This window comes from Anguilla rostrata, chromosome 5 (assembly GCF_018555375.3).
Source record: "Anguilla rostrata isolate EN2019 chromosome 5, ASM1855537v3, whole genome shotgun sequence".
In the NCBI taxonomy this organism is placed as follows: domain Eukaryota; kingdom Metazoa; phylum Chordata; class Actinopteri; order Anguilliformes; family Anguillidae; genus Anguilla; species Anguilla rostrata.
The window spans coordinates 52,873,283-52,892,328 of NC_057937.1; the positions used below are offsets into that span (position 1 = coordinate 52,873,283).

Sequence of the window (19,046 nt, forward strand, 5' to 3'; positions counted from 1 at the left end):
CTTTCCACTTTAATTTTGTACAATTACAATTACAATAGTTTAAAGCAGATTTATCCACAGCTCATTCTTTGTTGGATCCCTCCTTTATTGTGGCCTCTTTGTTCATTATAGCCTACTTGGGGTTCCTGTGGATGCTGCTCCTCATAGCTTACGGTCAGCGGGACCCCAATGCCTACTTCCTCACCCAACACATACAGCAGAGCTTCAGCAACGGGATCCCTGACACAATGAGCCAAAAAGACGTCTTCACTTGGGCAAACACCACCCTGCTCAGCAACCTCTTTGGAGAGTACCCAGGTAACAGCCTTTCCATTTAAACTGGCCTGTCAGTGAAAATAAATCTGTGGACACAAATGCAGCATGCAGCCTGCGGACATTTTACAAAATGCTGGAAATCGACTGTACTCCTCATATACAGGCCTCACCCTTGCAAAGGAGATTTCACTCTCTGGGAGACTCTCTAGCCAAGCTAAGGTTGAACAAAAATACAGTAAAATAAAAGAGAATCCATCATTGATGAGTTTCAAGAAGAGGTGGAGCAACTCTGTCGTGTTTTTCCAAAGATTGAGCTGATTACAATTCCAGGATCATTTAGATATTACATTGGATGTTACAGGACAGTGCTATGTTGTGACAAGCCTTTTTTCTGGTGTAAATGTGCCAGCAAGTCACAGGTTTCCATGAGGGGTCACAGGACTCGCTTTAACCTTTAAATTGACCTCTTGACAAGGATTCGAAACCACGGGAACGGTGTAAAGGAACAGTGCAATGCCTTTTGGTGGTTTGCCTGCAGGATTGCACGTGACGTTCGGCAAGTGAGGGTGCAGAGCAAGTCCTGCCCTATTGCCCGCTCCATGCGCCACTCCGTCCTGGACTGCCAGGCCCCGTACTCCTGGGATGTGGAGGACATGGGCTCGTATGGGCCAGGATGGAACAGCTCGGCCCACACCAACGTCTCGCTCCCCCCCAGCCCCTGGCAGTACCAGAGCCAGGGCAAGCTCCGGGCACCCCCCACATGGGGCAGCGTGGTTCTGTACAGAGGTGGGGGCTTTGTGGCTGACCTGGGGCCGGACCTTGAGACCGCCATGAGGTGAGCCAGTCATGGGCCAACAGTGACTGAAAATATTGATGGTAAATCCAAAATAGGGATGGAAAAAATAACCTCTGTATCAATTGTGAGACGGTCACTGATGTTTGTAACAGAGGGCAGGAAAAGGTTTTTTGTGAAACGATGATGTCACAAAACAGGGGTGGAGTCCTTTTTTATGTAGCTATGACACATCTATGAATTATTCCTGGGTTGTGAGACACTTTGTGCTGACTGATCCAGTGGACAGCTGCAATGCTATTGTTGTGAGATGCCTCTGGATTCGGCCAGACACCGAAGAAAAAAGACACACCTTCTAAATACAAAATAATATGGCATTCATTATAAAATTAATAAAATAGGCCTTTAAGCTGCTACAGACCAAATGGGCTAGAGGGAAAAATAATACAACAATGCATATAGAAGTGGCAACTAAACATTGTATAATTCCCACATGTATTAGTGCAAGGATTAGCATGCAACCCTCAAAACAGATGGGATACTGAGCAGACAGACAATAGCTACTATCTTGCACCCATGACAATGACTTCACTTGATTTACACAATTAAAATATTTTGCTGTATGCTCAGTAACAGACTTACAAGCCCCTGGTGCACTATGTGCTCGAATTCTCAGTATACTGAGCAGTCGTTTGTCTTTATCTGGAACATTAACTCCCCCCTGTTTGGCAGTGTCCTTCAGTACCTGTTTGACAACACTTGGTTGGATGTGTACACACGGGCGGTCTTTGTGGAGTTCACGGTCTACAACGCCAACATCAATCTCTTCTGCATCGTCACCATAATGATGGAGACCGCGGCTGTGGGTGAGGAGCACCTCTGGCTGCATACTTTATAGAAATTCATATTTTTCCTCCTGAGTGACAGGTGTAGTTGAGGTATCACAGAGTACAATTGGTCATAGTATTACCCAGGGAGGGAGGGTTTCAGACAGCAGGATATCTCCCTGCCTCATTGCTCATTAGCAACCAAATGTTCTACAGCCTTCCAGCATTGCAACTGGACAGCTGAGCTAGTGGGTTTTAGAGTGAAAATTGTCTGACTGCATGCATATCAGAACATATGGTTTACTTGCTTCTGTGTGCCCTACTGTATTGGCAGAGGACAATGCTGTGATGGGGCCTACAATTACAACTGGAGATGTGCACATTGAGGAGAAAAATGAGGAATAAAAACCATTGAATACAAAAAAAAAACAGTATGAAGGGATCTTTACATATTAATTGCCAGACATGATGACTAAACTATTGTCTCATACCAGGGGCTTTCCAGTTCTACTCTAAGCTGCAGGCTGTACGTCTCTACCAGTCAACTGGTGGCCTAAGCGCCTTCGTGATGGCCTCGGAGGCCATATACTTCCTCTTCATCCTCTACTATATGTTTGTTCAGGTCAGTCTCTGTCTAGGCACTTCCTCTCTCACCTGGTTCCACATAACATTGTTCTCAACTTTCAGCTATTTCACATTACAATACTGAAAATGGTTTCCTCCTGGCTGATGTCACAGGGGAAGCTGATGAAGCAGCAAAAGTGGGAATACTTCCGGTGCAAGTGGAACCTTCTTGAGCTGGCCATTATAATCCTGAGCTGGAGTGCACTGTCAGTCTTCATCAAGAGGACACTGCTAGGGAACCGTGACATGGAGTTCTACCATGACCACAAGGACGAGTGAGTGGGCCATTACTGCTGTTCCTCACCAGCACTGATCTGTGCTTACGTTTGGAGAATCTCCTAGAAGTTATGTGGGATGCTCTGGGAGAATGAGGTTCAATCAGTACTATATTCCAATATTAATCACACAATTATTACCCCTCTGGTCAGTTGGATGCCCTTGGTTCCAAAAATTAATTTTGCTATTACTGTTGCACTACACCTGGTATACCAATCTCTCAGGATATTTGACTTCATAAATCACTCCCTCTTCATGCAAGAGGGCTGCAGGTCTTATCAGGTGTTTTCCCAACCCCTTCCCTAAGCACTTGAGATATTGAGATGTCAACTTCTATACAAAATACCGCCCAACTTATTATGAATTAGTACTACATCTGCCATAGCAGTGGAGTTGCTGTGGCATGCCTTACCCTTTGCTCTGTGTGATCCGGCTCTGGCAGGTTTGCCAGTTTCTACGACACGGCGGCGGCAGACTCTGTCCTGGGTTACCTCATTGCCTTCCTGGTGCTTCTGGCCACCGTGAAGATGTGGCACCTGCTGAGACTCAACCCAAAGCTGCACATGATCACTGCCACGCTCCAGCGGGCGTGGACCGACATCTCCGGCTTCATCATCGTCATGATCATCATGTTCCTGGCTTACTCCGTCGCTGTGAGAACCCCACAGACCTGCCCATATCAGCAGAAGTTTCCATTAGGCATGACCTTCTGAACCACAGCTGTAGGAACCCTGGCTGTTTCTGTATCAGGAGCTGTTGTAGTTAGGCCTGGGCCACTCTATTGCTTGGTTTAAATTAGGCCTGGCCTGGTCCTTAGCTGTAAGGGCCCTGGTTGTTTGTACATAAGTAGCTTTTTCCATTAGATCTGTCGGCTCTATTGCTACACTGCCGTTGGGCCTGGTCTACTCCATCCTTTTGAGAGCTCTGGGTGAATACCTCTAGCTGTTACCCATTTTATGTGCACAAAATTGTGATTTGACCTTCTAAAGTAGCATGAATTCACACAAAATAATTCACACAATTCAGTTACTGCCAACAGTGCATGGGAAACAAATAGTGTTCAAAGGCTGTCAAACGTTTGAAGGAAGCAGGAGGTAGGCATGAGTCTGATATTATCTGTTTCCCACCTGTCCCTGTTGCAGTCAAATCTGATGTTTGGCTGGAAGCTGTATTCGTACAGGACCCTTATGGACGCAGTAGTGACAATGGTCAGCTTGCAGTTGGGCATCTTCAACTACGAAGAGGTGAGTGAGACTAGGATGTATTAAACTCTATTGAGAGTAATTGTTATCTGTAACTGTTTAGCCAGTGAAAAGAGCTTTATGATTGGTGATGCTTCATTTTTGTGATTGGTTGGTTGCTTCTCCCCCAAGGTTCTGGACTATAACCCTATGTTAGGTGCTTTCCTCATTGGCACCTGCATTGTCTTCATGACCTTTGTGGTGGTCAACCTCTTCATCTCTGTCATCCTGGTGGCATTCAGTGAAGAACAACAGTACCACAAGGTAGAAGTGGCAACCCCACTCTGATTTTAGAATTGCCGTGTGGCTTATCTGGCAATAACTAAATCTACTGTTCATGTTCTCTGTATCAAGAGTTTGTGAATATTCTGAATTTTTTTGCTGCGACTCTTTAGCAATACACAAGTTAAGCAAAAATATTTATGCACAGCTGAAATATTAGTTATGAAGGGAAAAAATGAAACGAGACAACTATGAAGAGATTATTCATAACTGACAAGTATAATTATATAATGCGTATTAATATCAATGCAGTTTTCACCATAATGTACCCAATCAACCTCTCAAAGTACTCCTAAGTCATAAGTCTACCCAGCTAAAACAAAAATTGCTGCCATGCAAAGGCAATGTTATAATATTCGCAAAACATTCCAGTAACATTATGAGAACATTTTGTGTTAGCTGGTAAGAGTTGTTGCTATGGCCATTATTAAAAGTGACACAACTTTGTTTTTCATGCAGTCAATTATAAATATTTTATTTGTAATATTTAGAAATACAGGCCCTGAAAAAACTGTGTATATTACCCAGCATTCCCTGTATTTCCCCCCCATAGCCCTCTGAAGAGGAGGAGATTGTGGACCTTATGCTCATGAAGATCTGCAGCCTCCTCGGAATCAAGTGTAAAAAACAAGAGAAAGATGAAGGGAAAGAAAACAACTGCACGGCCTCCGTGGGCAAAAAAGCCCCAGTGGATTAGCATTATAGATCTATCTTCACAAATAGTGTTGTACAACCTGAGAGATCATTTTCATGAGCTGTGAACTTTCTGCCTCTCAGATTCTCAAGTGTTTCTCTTTTAGACTACGATATGATTAAAGATTTGAATGCATATTAGACACTCTGTTTGAAATGTTGGAAATTTGTTTTCTCTTGTAATTCAGAATATAGCTGTTTTACAGCTTTTATGTAACAGACGAAAAAACAACTCACCCATAAAATGGGCCAGAAAAGAATGCTTGAAAAACCATGTTTCATGCATTACAAATATATTGATGGAAACTGTACTGTTAAGACATGACAGAAATGTGACTAAACAGCAGAATGTAATAAAGTGATCCTGCATTATGCAAGGGGAAAGTGCACATAATTTAGAGGCTCAGAATCCATGGCAGACTTTATGTTGAACTTTGCTGTATTGGTAACAAGCAGTTGTTGTTAATCTTATATCAGATCACTGCTTTGGGCATAATTGTATCATGTTGAAAATGTAAAGACTGTAATTCAAGTTTTAAGTAATCATGAACATGAAAAATATCTTGAGGTCCTACTTTTCACCAAGTTGACGTGGATTTATTTTCCTGTTCAAACCAACTCCCTTCTAACAAATCAAAATCCCTCATGCATATATGTCAGTGCTAAAATTCTGAAATGAGAATTTCAATCCTCAACTGCAACTGTGCACTGCCCTTTCACTTGCATTGTGACTAAAATACTGATTTACCCAGTTATGCACTTGTCCTTTTGCTCTTTGTCAAATGTGATTTGCAGTTCATAAATTTGCACTCTATTACTGTAGTAACTATTAAATAATGTGTACATGTAATTGGGTCACATATTATTTCTTTATTTTATGCCCTAAAAGATTAAATTCTATTTTCTGGAGAAGGGAAAAAACAAAACAAACAACAAAAAAAAAATCACAAAAGAAATCCATTTATTCCCTTCCGTCTTTTAATGAATACAGAAAACATGGAGTCCTTATCAAAAATGATAAATACAGTGCCCATCCAACTCTGCACAAGCTGGCGGGACCTTACAAATTCCAGCTACAAAAATGGAAAAAAACAAACAAACAGAAAAGTTAATCCTCCAACACTGCCGAAGTTGTGTCAGGAATGGCTGGCTGCACGAGTTCATTTCTTGTCCTTCTTGTCATCTTTCTTGGCTGCGGCATCTCCCTTCTCCTTCTCTTTCTCCTTCTCCTTTTCGTCCTTCTTCTCCTTCTTGCTGTCGTCCTTCTCCTGGCCCTCTTTCTTCTCAGCGTCGCGGTTGGCGATCTTGTTGTTGATGAGGTTGTGCAGGGCCACCACCGAGCGGATGAGGGAGGCCAGGTACACCACCAGCATCTGGTCGTTGGTCTTGAGGTAGAAGGCCTTGATGAACTCCTGCAGATTGACGTCGGGCAGCAGGTTGAAGACGTCCTGCAGCTGGTAGATTATCTGGTGGTTGATGGGCAGCTTGCCGGTGGCCACCTTCTCCAGGTAGCTCTTGATGTCCAGCAGCTTGGAGTTGAGCCCCTTCAGGCCGTGCACCTGGTTGGTGATGCGCTGGGACAGGGTGCCCACCGTCGTGTCCTTGATGTCTCTGCAGAAGTGCAGATGGGTCACAGTGAGAAAAAATAAAACACAAAAATGAATTGATGTTTGTAAATATGCATGCTTATGTTATAGAATTTTGCCAGCTGAAACCCACTGGTGCTGTGCCAGCAATAGCTAGCATAGGTCCATAACCACAACCACCAAGCTAAAGCTACCCTGTAAGTTAGCTGCATATGGAAGCAAAGTGGGCGCTTTTGCCATCGCATATGTCGGTTGAGCATTTACGCATACTTGTGACTGCATGACTGTGAATGCAGCTATTGCTATATATTTGAAAGAGACGTGATTCCAACATTGTGCAACATGATGCTATAAAGCTACCAATATAGCCAGCCAGAGCTACATCTAGTTGTTTCGTTGGTGTGTGAGTTTCGCCATCTTGGGTTGTAGGTGGGGCGGAGAATGAGGGAGACATTTTAAATTGTAAACACAGGAGCAAAGCAAGGAAAGAACTTCTGCATAGTATGTATTTACTCAGATGGGTCAATTAAGAAAAAAAATATTGTTTATTCTTTTGACATCCTGTAATTTGATTAAAACCCATTACATAAATTCTAACTGTTTTTAGAACGGTTATCATAATTGCGCATAGCGAACTCAATAAATGACCAGCAAACGAAGCACAGAACTGTTACCTGAGTAAGTGCTCCACACCAACTTCCTCTGCCTCCTCGGCCCCGATCTCGCTGGTCACATGTTCAAACGTCTTAGATGTGGGGGTGCCATCCTAGAGAAGAGCATCATTACTGTCAGGCGTTCTACTCATTGGCTACTTGATTAACTTGCTATAAATGAATATGTACATTGCATTGTATGTTGTGATATTTTCCATACTGAACAGCCTTTGGGGTAGCCTGTTCACAATGGTTCGACAATCATATTTCCTTTCAAAAATTTTGTAGTATGCAATACTGGGAAACATTCATTTGAGGTCCACTGAATTAAAAATTAATTACATATCATTTCTCTATTTTCATACAATCTTTGATATCAAGCAGAGGTTACTTACATCATGAACTTCCTCTACAGAGATATAGGCTTCAGTGGGTAGACCAAGGTCCTTTGGCTTTACATCAATAATAACTAAAACCTGAAAAACAGAAGTGCATAGAATATTTAATCTTCCCAATGTAGCAGAAATAACCTCAGGTTTGATTAAATCTATGTAAGCATGATTATTGCGTTAGCTAGAGAGCTGCACTGAGTAAAACCCTGAACCCTCCCAGATCTGTAACATGGTTTGAAGTAAAAGAGTAAAAGAGTTATCCAGCTAACTCACTAATTCTGTTTCATGAAACAGGAGCCTGGCCAAAAATCAGCAGTAAATGTATCATAACATTTGCACATAGAACACAACTGAGAAACCACATATATTTATGTCCAAGATATATAAACTCAGCATATTTTATTTTTGGCGTTAAGATATCCTTTGTAGCATCTAATAAAATATGCAAGGGTCACAGTCGAAGGGATTTTGTAGTGTAAAAGAGCATGACAGATTTTGTATTTTTTGATTTTGAGGAAATAGCTGAGATGTTAGGAACTGACTTACTGAATTCGAGCAGTACTGCTTCATGAGTTCATTGATGGCAATGTCATTCTTGTGTAGTTTTGGTCCAGTATGGTACCAACCAACTATCCTTTCTCGGGCTAGTTAAAAAAATAAAATAAAATAAAATTTAAAAAAAGTCAATTCACCAAAATATGTCACAACTGATGAAACTGACATTATAAGACAGGTGAGGAGAAACAAGGATTGAAAGGTGCTCATATGCACATATCCATCAATGCTCTTACCATTGACCTTTTTAAACATGCCATACATATTCTCCAAGTAGTCATGATCAAGGAACCAAACTGAATCATCCTTGTCGTCCTCATCAAAAGGCACTGCAAAGACAATCACAGTTACACAGCTACATCCATCAAACCCAATGCTACCAGTCAACACATATTTCAGCTCCCAGATTTCACTGGTTTTTTGGCAATATTGCATAATTATTAGAATACTTTATCTGCTTACTACAGAGACACCCTTATACAAAATTAAGTTCATTTATTTTTCTTTTTATACAAGGTTACTATAATACTAAGGTTACTATAATACAAGATGGTATTTGTTCTGAAGTCATTAAGTAAAGAAACGTGTTCATTGGGCACAAGGGCAGTTCCCACTGTGGGATCTGGACTAGTTTTTGGTCGTCATGCTGTTCAGATGCAAGTATCTTTCTGCTATGACCAGGCAGTGGGACACCTCGAAAAAGGTCAGCCCTCCAAGTGATTTTATGAGCATCATTCAGCGTGCCAAGACTGCATCTGCGCAGTATAACATAACGGATTAAAACAAAACCTGGTTGTCACAAGGACTCGTGCTGCTGCTGCAAGTCATGGTGAAACTCACCTGCAAAACTGTTGGACACATCAAGGATTTTCTTATGCCAGGAACCCAGTAGAACACCCACAACTCGCTTCTGGTTGCCAACTTTTCCTATTCTACACGAAATAATAAGACGATTACATTTTATTTCAGACTAACAAACAAAACTGATTATATGTGCTTCTTGGTAGTTCTGGGAGCGCAAGTATAAAATCGAGATTAAATCAGACAGCAGCTAGATAGTGACTGAACTGACATTCCTTGCTACTTGGTAACTTACTAACATCTTCACTGAAAACTGAGACCACTGGCTAGCTTAAATGGATAGCTAGCAATTTAACGAAGCTATCCACGTAACTTTGCTTCTTGGTTTTAGCTAGTTACTTCATAATGTTACACAGCTACTAAATTATCCGCATTTAACGTTACATACTGTGAGCCCGCAAGTCGGGTTTATGACGAGTGACTAACTCTGAAAAGCATAGACCATTCACATCAATTAACCAAAGTGATAACAGTGCAAGCTGGCTGGCTAAATATCTCCCTATACAATTATAGACAGATAGAAAAACTACGCTAACACGCCAGCTAACGTTAACTATCAACATGAAACGAACACAATTCAGTGTCAAATTATATTTGTAGAATACGCTAAATGCACTGTTATCAGATACAAAGTCGTCATAAGCACCAAACTAGCTAGCTAGATTCCGTACGTTAGCTTTTTGATTCCACTTTCTGTCAGCTAGCTAGCATGGCACAAGCTTGAAGACTGACTGGGCCTGCAGTCCACAACAATGAGTTCACAGTTTCATACAAATTCACAACTATCGCATTGTATCGAATCAGGTCACCTGTTAAAATGATCCACCACACTCAGCAACACCAACGGATGGACAACAACCCTCTCCACGGCTAATTCCGGCATTTTTATTCTGTAAAATGAATTCTAAATGAATGAAACTAGCCGCTGAAATCCTCACTGCGGACTGTCACGATTCCGCAATCCCATAATTCCCAGAGACACCGACACAAAGGTCACGTGCACAAAATACTTCGATGCAACCAATGAACTAGGATGCAACTACGTAGGTTGTATAAATTCCTTTTTCAGCGACTGCTGGGTTCGTCATATTAATGCCATATTCGTTATTTGAGATAGGTGCTATTTAGCAAACATTGTCACACGTATTTATTAAAAAAGGTCAATTTATCGCTATAGAGTTTTACAGTTTGTAGTCCTAAAACCCGGAAGTAAGTTCGCTTTTTGAGGCATGGGTTCCCTCGGGAGATTTCCAACGCATTTTTTCCCGTAGGGACTTCGTTTTTTGCCGAAAATAAGGTCTGTGGTGAACGTAAGCCTAAGAGAGTTCCACGTTTTGTTTTACGGGATGAATTATACCCATTAATATCACCACTGTGGATTTCGAAGCTGTTTTGTGCTTTTAAGAAGTAAGTTGCTAACGAGTTCATTGGCTTGGCTGTGTATGTACTACCTTGGTGAAGTCAGCAAAACTAGTGTGGCTAGTTTTCAGCCAGTGCAGATCCACTGCAATTTTCCACTCCCAGTAAGAAGGAGAAAACTGCAACAGACCATGTCCACGGCCTGGTGAGGCACTAAGCACACAGATGTCGTCGCATTGCCCTGCCCGTGCGCTACATGCTTTTCAAAATACAGTAAATTGCATTTGTTGACGGAAAGCATATGTGAAATGTTCTGAATTGTATTTGTGTTCACTATGCATGTCTGAGCAAGCAAATAATGTATGAAAAATATACAATTGTAATAATGTTAAATGCACTTTTGTATTACACATGCACTTTTTAAGGTGTCCACTAGAGGACAATCTAAGCAGCTACTGTGACTGTTCAGTTATAGTCTTGACAATTGAGTGCATATTTATTTGACAATACGCACTGGAAAATACATTTTGAAAATGCATTTTATTTATCCAGTGCAATTCATTAAATTAATTTGTCATGCTTTTAGACTATGCAAAAAAGTTTTGAGGAGATTTTTATAAACCAAACTAAGTTTATGTTTAAAAATAAATAAATAAATAAAGAAATTCCAGCAAGATACAGACTCCCCAGAGTGCAGATCCAGCCTGCTGGAAGATGTAATGATAATTACAGAAAGGGAGCTGTCAAAGTCCACTTGGAAGCTTTAATCCATTCTTCTTTAACCTTTTAAAAATGTATAAATCAAAGTATGTGTTCCATGCAATAGTAACAAAGATACAAAACAGGTCATTCACATCAAAACTGGGCTGCAATAGTCACAACAACTTGAATACGTTGCTAAATATGCACTGCACAAACTGTCTCACATCATTTTCTGTTTTATCTTTGCTTCCATTCATGTGCAAAGGTGCTCATGACCTTGTGCTGTGCCACGAGCATAGCTGAACGGAAATTCCATACATCGTGTCATCTGGGCTATTCATGAACAGCAGCCGTCTTTTCATTCTCTCTTGCTTCATGACAGATACCTCTGGGAGGTAAGATGAGGCCTTGCATCGTTTATCTATGGTTCCATTCACTGGAGTGGAGCTCTCTGGCAGTTCAGGGGTTAGTACAGCGTTGCCCTTGCTTGCTTTTTCCATGCCCTTCAGGCCGTGGGCCCCCTGCTCTGGTGGCATTGCCACATGCAGCACATGACCAGCCTCACTTGTGGTTTTTAGTTCTTCAATTTCAAATGTGTTAATTTTATGTTGCCAAATGTGTTGTGCCCAGGTTTTGCCTTTGGAGGTAGTATGTAATGGTTTTGAGCTCAAGAGAACTTATAGAAGGGTGTGAGTCTTGAGGATGGATTTTCCATTAGGTTAAAACTATTTCTCAATCAGTGCCAGTGTGTCTCAATCAGATTTTTACAGCAGAGATTAGAAATGTGTTACTGCTCTTTAAACTTTAGTGTATTAGTTAATAGTCTTTGTGAAATACAATGGTTTATGAAAGACTTCTCACCAAAAAACTCACTCACTCAGCTGTATTCATAACAATATCATACATATCTTGAAAATAATTTTATTCTTGCAGGAATGAGTCAGTATGTAGCCTATCTGAAAAAGGAACTAGAAGCACCAAGCAATCAACGATACACTACAGGTAAGCAATGCTTTGGATGTCTGAAAAACTTTTACACTTTCAAGGAACAAGACCAGATGTTTCATATGATTTTCACAGTCTCATGGGCGTCCTACTGATTATCTTAATTACTTCAGTCTGGAAATGTCAAAGGAATTTATTTATCAGTGCTGGTGGTTGCAAGTACGTGATGAAGAATGGAGCCACAGCTGGAATGGAAAAAGCTTTCAATGCTTGTCTGTACATTTGTGTGTGTGCGCGTGTGTTTCTTTCACCTATTGTATGCCTCCGTCAATGCTGTTATTCCCTGCAGAGGAGGTCTGAGACAGACATATTTAATTATAGCACTTACTCTCTGGAATATGTAAATGTTTTAAAGCTCAGTTTAGAAAGCACTGTTTTCTAGTCTCTTGTGCATTCATCATTTCCTGCCACATTATACAACACGTAGATAGGAAATAAAACCACGCAGTGGCCTATCATATGCAGAATGGGTACATAACACACACTTCATGCAGTTGCATTAAAAAAAGAACATAGTTATTATTACTTCATTACATTGTATTATTAACATTTTTGCAAGATTTCTTCATGTAGAAAATAGGAAAATAAAGGTGCCTTTGCACCCCTTTAGTACCATTCAATTTGAATTAGCATTCTTTCCATTGAGGTGAAGTGGAATGTCTGTATCTCATATTGTGAACTGCGATGCACATGAGGAAGGCTGTAGAATGAAATTTACTTGATGATGATCCTTAATTTGTCTTTTCCCAGATGTCAGCAATTAACAAGCATGTCATCGGCATGTCCACAATAGCATTAACTTTGTGCACTTTATATCACTTTAATAATAACACACTAAACATTAATTAAAGTTTAATATGATTTCAAATGACTTTTTCCCCCATTTGTATTTGTATACCAATTCTCAATAATTATTTACATGTTAATAATCTATTGTTATGACTGTTGTGAAGTTAAAAATCAATATACGATCGTTTGAGGACGTACTTTACATTATCCGTTCCCCTTATTTTAAGTCTATTGGTCACCACTGGCTCTCTTCTCAGTAACCCGCAAACTACAGAAGTTCTGGCCTGTTTTTCATCATCCTATGCTTCCCTTACGCTCACCATGAAGGTCTATAGAGGTTAGCTATCGTTACAGTCCTACCACAAGGGGGTCCCTACTGCACAGGGAAGGCAACACTGTAGTGTGACTGGGCCTTTGCTCAGCCTTTTCCTCATGGAGGACTGACCTCAATGTCTTATCTCATAAGTGTACAATATTACAAACTACAATGAAAGGTATTGAGAAAAAAAGCTGTGGCAGGGAGAGCCTTTATCAGGCCTAAATAAAAGCCAGCCCCATAAAGGCATTAAATCTCAAGGACAAAACCATTAAAGTGAGAACCCTGACTCTGTTTTCTTTTCTCTTTCTTTTTATAGAAAGACTAATGAAGCTATAAAACCTGAAATAGCTAACAGGCATTTGGTGTTCATTAACTTTTCATAATGAGTAAATACCAAGAGTTGTGATTAGGCTGGGAAGTTTAAATTGTAGTGGGGCCCTGTGATTGCCATGTCTGCTGCTTTTTCTCTGTGATGTATACGGAGAGTAGGATGGAGGGATGCTTGAAAGGGGTGAGAAGGTGATTGGGGATATGATCAGGGTTAATAGGTGGGAGGACAGATAGGGGACAATTTGAGGAGACCGAGTTGCAGATGACATGAACCTTTTTTCTATAGTTAGAGAGGGCGATGACATGGAAAAAATGAAAAGGTAACATGCATGTTGAGATGTATACTGTATTTTGCAGAAACATCTGCGACCACAGATTATGTAAAAAGAACCAGAACCAAGATTTACGTGTTTTTATGGAAAGACGGGACTCGCCTCTCGTGTCTTTGTGCCCTCAGTTCCTGTCCCAGTGCACTAAAAGTTTGGATGTGTTTTATTTTTCAGACCTCATATCTATCATAAATATATGTCACAAGTTTAATTGAGTGCTAATTTGCTGAGGTCATCTCTCCTGTACCAGTGCTACCGGGTGAATGCTGACCCCCATTAGCCTCACCAGGGCTACAGTGGCATGACAGGTTGTTTTAAAATATTGGACACAAATGAAGTGTATAGCCCTGCTTCACACCTTGAAGGGAATATCACATTAGAAAATCATTTCTGTCAATATTGGCTCACCTCTGCAAGTCTACTCTCCCTTCTTTTCTTCAGATAAAATGAAACTAAATGCAGCTTCACCTGAGGAGCATATCCCCTTTAGACATTTAATATATCTTGATTCTTGCATATTTACAGAGTGACTTATGAATGTTGAGTTAATAAAAGCATATTTTTTCCAGCACTGTTTATTGCTATTTAACTGAAACAGAGAGCTGTGTGAAGTGAATGCCCGAGACAAGCCTGAACAATGAAACGGCAATAAAAATCTCTCAGCCTTCTCAACAGAAATATGCAATAATTCATTCTGCTTTCAAAATCGAATCACCCATACGAGGGTCCAACTTCAGTCTTATTGTTCTTATGATTGCAATGTTGCAAAACCAATCCCATATATCTGAGAAGGAAATGCAAGATGAATGGCATGCAATCATTTATTGGTCATGTGGCCCACTTGTGTGACAAATTGCATTGTACAGTAAATTGTGAAACTGAGACCCTGATATCCAGTATGAACACAAGACACAGCGCTGTTCACTTTATTGCCAGAATAACCATAACTGATTCTCATTTTGATATATTGTGAGAAGGACATAAAGTGTTTAGGTCTATTTCTATACACCAGCCATCATAAATGCATCTCATAGGATCACATGATGTGAAGCCAAGATTCTTTGGCATAGCTACAGGCAGAATAGATCAGCCATAACAATCAAACAGCCAGAGAGACAGGCTGGGATGGGGGACAGTGCCGGGTGCAGCAGCAGCTGCTGTTGGGGCCCATTGGTGGGGAATGGGGTGTCCACCGGGGGGCTACGGTTCACAGAGTGCTCATAAGGCATGGGGATATGGAACTGTGTTCAGCCTAGATAACAACTGTGTCATTAAACACACTTAGACTTGTGATAAGGGGCATGAGTGTGCATGTGCGCCTTTTCTTTTTTTCTTTTTCTTTTTTTTTTGGGGGGGGGGAGGGTTAAATTCCAAAATGTCAGTCCTATTTTTTATTTTGTTATGCACTCCAGTTTGCTCTTGCCAGTTGATGACAGATGAGAGCAGAAATAAACCATGATTGGCAGTATACAGAGAAAGAGATGAAGGAGCTATTTTTAAAAAACAGGCCACCAGAGAGAGAGAGAACAAAGCTGAGTTTAATAAAGAGCTATTTTGATCCTTTTGGTCCGTTGATTGCAACCGCAATGCTGGCAGGAGTTCAAGGTATTTAGTGTTTTGCAAGTTGGGTTTGACTTCTCAAAGATAAGGTGGCCTCAGTGTGTATGCAGACTAATGCACACGCTGGTTTATAATGCTGTTACATACCCAAAGAATGTGTGTATGCTACTCATGCATTGATGGTGATAAATAACACACCAAAGTCTGTGCATGCTTGTAACAAGGAAAAACAGCAACATGATGGTCAAACATAAAATGCAAGCAAAATATATGTTAGCTACTAAGGGTTAAGGAATTCTCAGTTGTGTAAGGGAACATTTATATCCAACTATCTACTTACGAGGATGATTAAAAGTGCTGAAAACTAAGGTGACATTATGAGAATCGCAGCACAGAAATTGTGTAACATATTTGTAAAATTCAGAAGCACATCAAAGGACGGAACACCCCCTATGCAGCATGCTGAACCCCTTGTAATCAAAATGAGTCTTCGTAGTCTCAAAATTAAAATTTGGAATTAAGCTGTTATTTGATTTATCAAAGAAAATATTTTCAAAAAACATATGAAATCACAGCAACAGAGTTTACTAGTCAGAGGCCATCTGCAATGAATAGCTCAATTAGGGACAGTTGTCTTTTCTTTTCAGATGTAAAAATTTTACATTTTTCTCCCAACCTTGGAAACATTTTCTTATAATTGCAATTATACTACAAGGCAGTGATTCATGCTCACACGGTCATTTGTGGTCTTTCAAGGTCAGTACAGTCCCAATGCCACTAATGCTAAAAAAACCGACATGGGAAATTCAAATAGGCTACAGACGGACTTGGAAGAACCACCATGCTGAATCATCCCGCTGTTCCTCAAGAACATACTCTGGGGTTCATTGCAGAGGGGCCACAGTTCCCAAGCATTCATTATGTGAAGGGAACATAACACAGGGACTTACAATTGATTAAATGCTGAAACTGTACAGTTGGGAACATTTAAGACAAACCGCTTACATTCTGAGACAGAAAAAGAACATGAGAAAGCATTTCTTGTGTTTGTGTTTTCACAATGTTTTTCTTGGCTTTTGTTGTTGAACGAGAAAGTAAAATGGCCCCAGTGGGCTATTAAATCTTTGCATTTGAAAACTCATGCTTTGTTATTTGTTTCTGCATAATAGACAGCTATCTATGAAGGAATTTCAATTTCAGCTGTTTCTCAACATTGTGATATTGGCATGTTTTATCACCCCCTTTATCCTGCCCTGTAAAATAAAACCTGCAATAGTTATTTGCATGTATTTACACTCATATATTTCAGTATTTATTGGTACATTAGTTGTAGAGTAGTTTTTACATTGTCACTTGTGGAACATTCAAAGGAAGTTCAATGGTAAATACAGGCCATTCTGCCCTCTAAGGCTCAATAGTTTGCCGCTGTTGATTTCCTTGTGAATTTAGAGGGTGACACCATGTTTTCCAGTTTTGCCTTTCAGTTTTTGGTAACCTGATGGAGCCCATCATGTGAACATGCCAAAGTAGCTCAGTGGAAAGGAGATCGCAGGAACAGTAGCAAATGTAAAGAAATGTCAACAGCTTCAGCAACTTCTCTCATTTTTACTTTCCACAAACACAATCGCTTAAAGGGACCAATGAAAACTGATTAAATAATGCAAAAACAGGAGACATATGGGATAAAGTTATGGCCCAAAGATAAACAACTTCCATTGTTCAAGTTGCTATGTTAATTATCTACCTAGTTTTTTTTTTTTTTTCCTTTTATCTTGGTTAGTGTCAGTAACTGTTCAGTGGCTGGATTATCAAGGGACTCTCAGCAAACAGTCAGGAAAGCACCTGAACAAGACACAAGTATAACAACGAGTTATCAGCAATTTGACTATGAAATCAGAAAGGCCATTTTTACAGGGCTCTCTTAAGCCTGGAGGTTGCCAGAGAGGAATGGCAAAAATTCATATGTGGCAGCACTGCATATTACCTGAAATGGACATAGGCGGCCTGTGAGTCTGTGGGTCCCTAAGCAAAATCTTGAAAATGGACCACAAAATAATACATTTTTAAAAACACCTCACTAGGGCCCCTTAACAGCATGGCCCACGGCACTCTCCTTTATGGCCTAATGAACGAGCCAGCTCTGGAGCACCCAGCGTTTTAGAATATTCATACAGTAGGAACAGAGGGCAAGTGAGAATGTATGCAAATTAGCTCACCCACAGGGAGCTGGATTGCGTCATGTGACATCGCTTGAGGTGGTGAAGTTTATGACCGATGCACCCAGACTTGTCCAGACAACCAAACTAGTCTTTTACAATAACTATGGTATTTAATGAAGTCTTCAAGAATGACTTGCCATTCTATGCATTGAATGACTTATACATAGTTTCTGGAGCCTCTCTGGGTCATTATAAATTTGCCAGGTTGGAATCACGGTGTATAGTGATGGCTTGCATTTTTTTAAATTGATGATTTGTACACAAAGAAAGTGGGATTATTAGTATGCCAAGTCAGGATCTGCTACATTAGGATCTCTTGGCCATAGTCAAAGGACCCAGCTCTGGACAGTTAACATGAAACATTTCTCAAACATCTTATCAAAACATAACAATGGAAATTACAACAGAGGGATTACAGTAAATATACTGACACATGCTACAAAAATAATTCTGATTGGCAATCAAGACCTAGAGCCCAAATTGTATTTTTCTCGTATGCCACGAATAAGCAATATAATGTTCATTTCATTGTATACATCTACACAAGTCATCTTAAAATACTCGAAGTGCACACTACAGGAGGCTGAGAAATGCTTCTATAATCTAATTATAGCATTATATATAGAGCTTATACATTTCTTTGTTGTGAGTTGGCCAGTGATATCCTCTGAACATAAATCACCTTAAAAAAAAGCTTTAGGACTTGCTTTCTTGCAATTGTGGGGGTCCTGAGAGAGAGAGAGAGAGAGAGAGATCTGCAACTTGGCAAATACCCAGTGAAAATATATCTGAATGACACCACTTCCCTGTATTATTGGTTACATGGCTTTTTCATATTCCGTTAGGTAATTGTAGTTCGCATCAGGTTGGAAACAGTCAGGAACTCACCATGATTTCATCACTCATGAGTCATTGCAGCAAAGCAGCACCTAATGTTTCAATACAATGGAAGGTACGAATTTACTCTTGTGGTTAGCGCTGGCTGACCTACTTTTAAGGCGCAGGATTTCTGTCAGTCTGAAATTGGCATTGAGAGAATGTTTGACTGTGAAATGTGTACAGTTCTGCCAGCATGTGCAAATTCCCTTTCAAGTTCCTGAATTTTTTGTTCCTGTGTACTTTCATTCATTGCTTTTTTTAAAAAAAATACACATATGCATTCAAACATTATAATTTCAGTGTTTACAGAGATTAATGCAGTATGTGTAGTGCCTGGTTATATCACCTTGTTCAGTGAGATGATCTCCACGGTCAAAACCTAAGTGCTGAAAGCTTAAGCTTGCAGATCTTTTACTGCTCTGGTTTAATTTACCCACTGAGCTTCATTTTTACATGTACATTGAATTTATGTATATGTTAATTCCTTTCAACAGGTAGAAGTGGCATGACATTGGTT

The 19,046-nt window shown here is 40.3% G+C and overlaps 4 protein-coding genes across 10 annotated transcripts in view; 3 read left to right on the forward strand and 1 right to left on the reverse strand.

Moving 5' to 3' along the window:
- pkd1l2a (polycystic kidney disease 1 like 2a) overlaps window positions 1–756 on the forward strand; it is a 33,907-nt gene extending 33,151 nt beyond the window's left edge. Inside the window, exons 33-34 of the mRNA XM_064338008.1 lie at window positions 112–297; window positions 731–756. Coding sequence (XP_064194078.1) covers window positions 112–297; window positions 731–756 — 212 coding nt within the window. The remainder of the gene's footprint in view (window positions 1–111; window positions 298–730) is intronic.
- A 57-nt stretch (window positions 757–813) lies between these two features.
- Window positions 814–5,841, forward strand: LOC135255669 (polycystin-1-like protein 2). Its single transcript, XM_064337167.1, has 8 exons — window positions 814–1,090; window positions 1,781–1,914; window positions 2,370–2,497; window positions 2,614–2,774; window positions 3,218–3,428; window positions 3,918–4,019; window positions 4,149–4,280; window positions 4,852–5,841. The coding sequence occupies exons 1-8, from the start codon at window positions 855–857 to the stop codon at window positions 4,993–4,995; spliced, it is 1,248 nt and encodes a 415-aa protein (XP_064193237.1). The 5' UTR covers window positions 814–854; the 3' UTR covers window positions 4,996–5,841.
- Window positions 5,842–5,935: 94 nt separating this feature from the next.
- On the reverse strand, window positions 5,936–10,025 carry LOC135255670 (26S proteasome non-ATPase regulatory subunit 7). Its single transcript, XM_064337168.1, has 7 exons — window positions 9,848–10,025; window positions 9,018–9,109; window positions 8,414–8,506; window positions 8,169–8,266; window positions 7,626–7,706; window positions 7,252–7,343; window positions 5,936–6,602 (listed from the first exon to the last, which is right to left on the reverse strand). Exons 1-7 carry the CDS (start codon window positions 9,919–9,921, stop codon window positions 6,152–6,154), a joined length of 981 nt encoding a protein of 326 aa, XP_064193238.1. The 5' UTR covers window positions 9,922–10,025; the 3' UTR covers window positions 5,936–6,151.
- A 23-nt stretch (window positions 10,026–10,048) lies between these two features.
- LOC135255668 (nuclear factor of activated T-cells 5-like) overlaps window positions 10,049–19,046 on the forward strand; it is a 63,733-nt gene continuing 54,735 nt past the window's right edge. The window contains exons 1-3 of one of the 7 annotated variants that reach the window (XM_064337154.1): window positions 10,049–10,602; window positions 11,365–11,564; window positions 12,033–12,101. In XM_064337154.1, the coding sequence (XP_064193224.1) occupies window positions 12,035–12,101 (67 nt within the window). In that variant the 5' untranslated portion in view covers window positions 10,049–10,602; window positions 11,365–11,564; window positions 12,033–12,034. Of the gene's footprint in view, window positions 10,603–10,635; window positions 11,565–12,032; window positions 12,102–19,046 lie in introns of those variants that run through there. The other 6 variants (XM_064337150.1, XM_064337155.1, XM_064337151.1 and 3 more) reach the window with 6 other exon arrangements.

Excerpts from the sequence above, each read along its gene's own strand:
- LOC135255670 (XM_064337168.1), bottom strand. The coding sequence starts at position 9,921 with ATGCCGGAATTAGCCGTGGAGAGGGTTGTTGTCCATCCGTTGGTGTTG. Across the intron at positions 8,507-9,017 it reads TGTGTCCAACAGTTTTGCAG|TGCCTTTTGATGAGGACGAC; the intron begins GTGAGTTTCACC and ends TTGTCTTTGCAG. Across the intron at positions 6,603-7,251 it reads GGTGTGGAGCACTTACTCAG|AGACATCAAGGACACGACGG; the intron begins GTAACAGTTCTG and ends GCACTTCTGCAG.
- LOC135255669 (XM_064337167.1), top strand. The coding sequence starts at position 855 with ATGCGCCACTCCGTCCTGGACTGCCAGGCCCCGTACTCCTGGGATGTG. Across the intron at positions 1,091-1,780 it reads GACCTTGAGACCGCCATGAG|TGTCCTTCAGTACCTGTTTG; the intron begins GTGAGCCAGTCA and ends CCTGTTTGGCAG. Across the intron at positions 4,020-4,148 it reads GCATCTTCAACTACGAAGAG|GTTCTGGACTATAACCCTAT; the intron begins GTGAGTGAGACT and ends TTCTCCCCCAAG.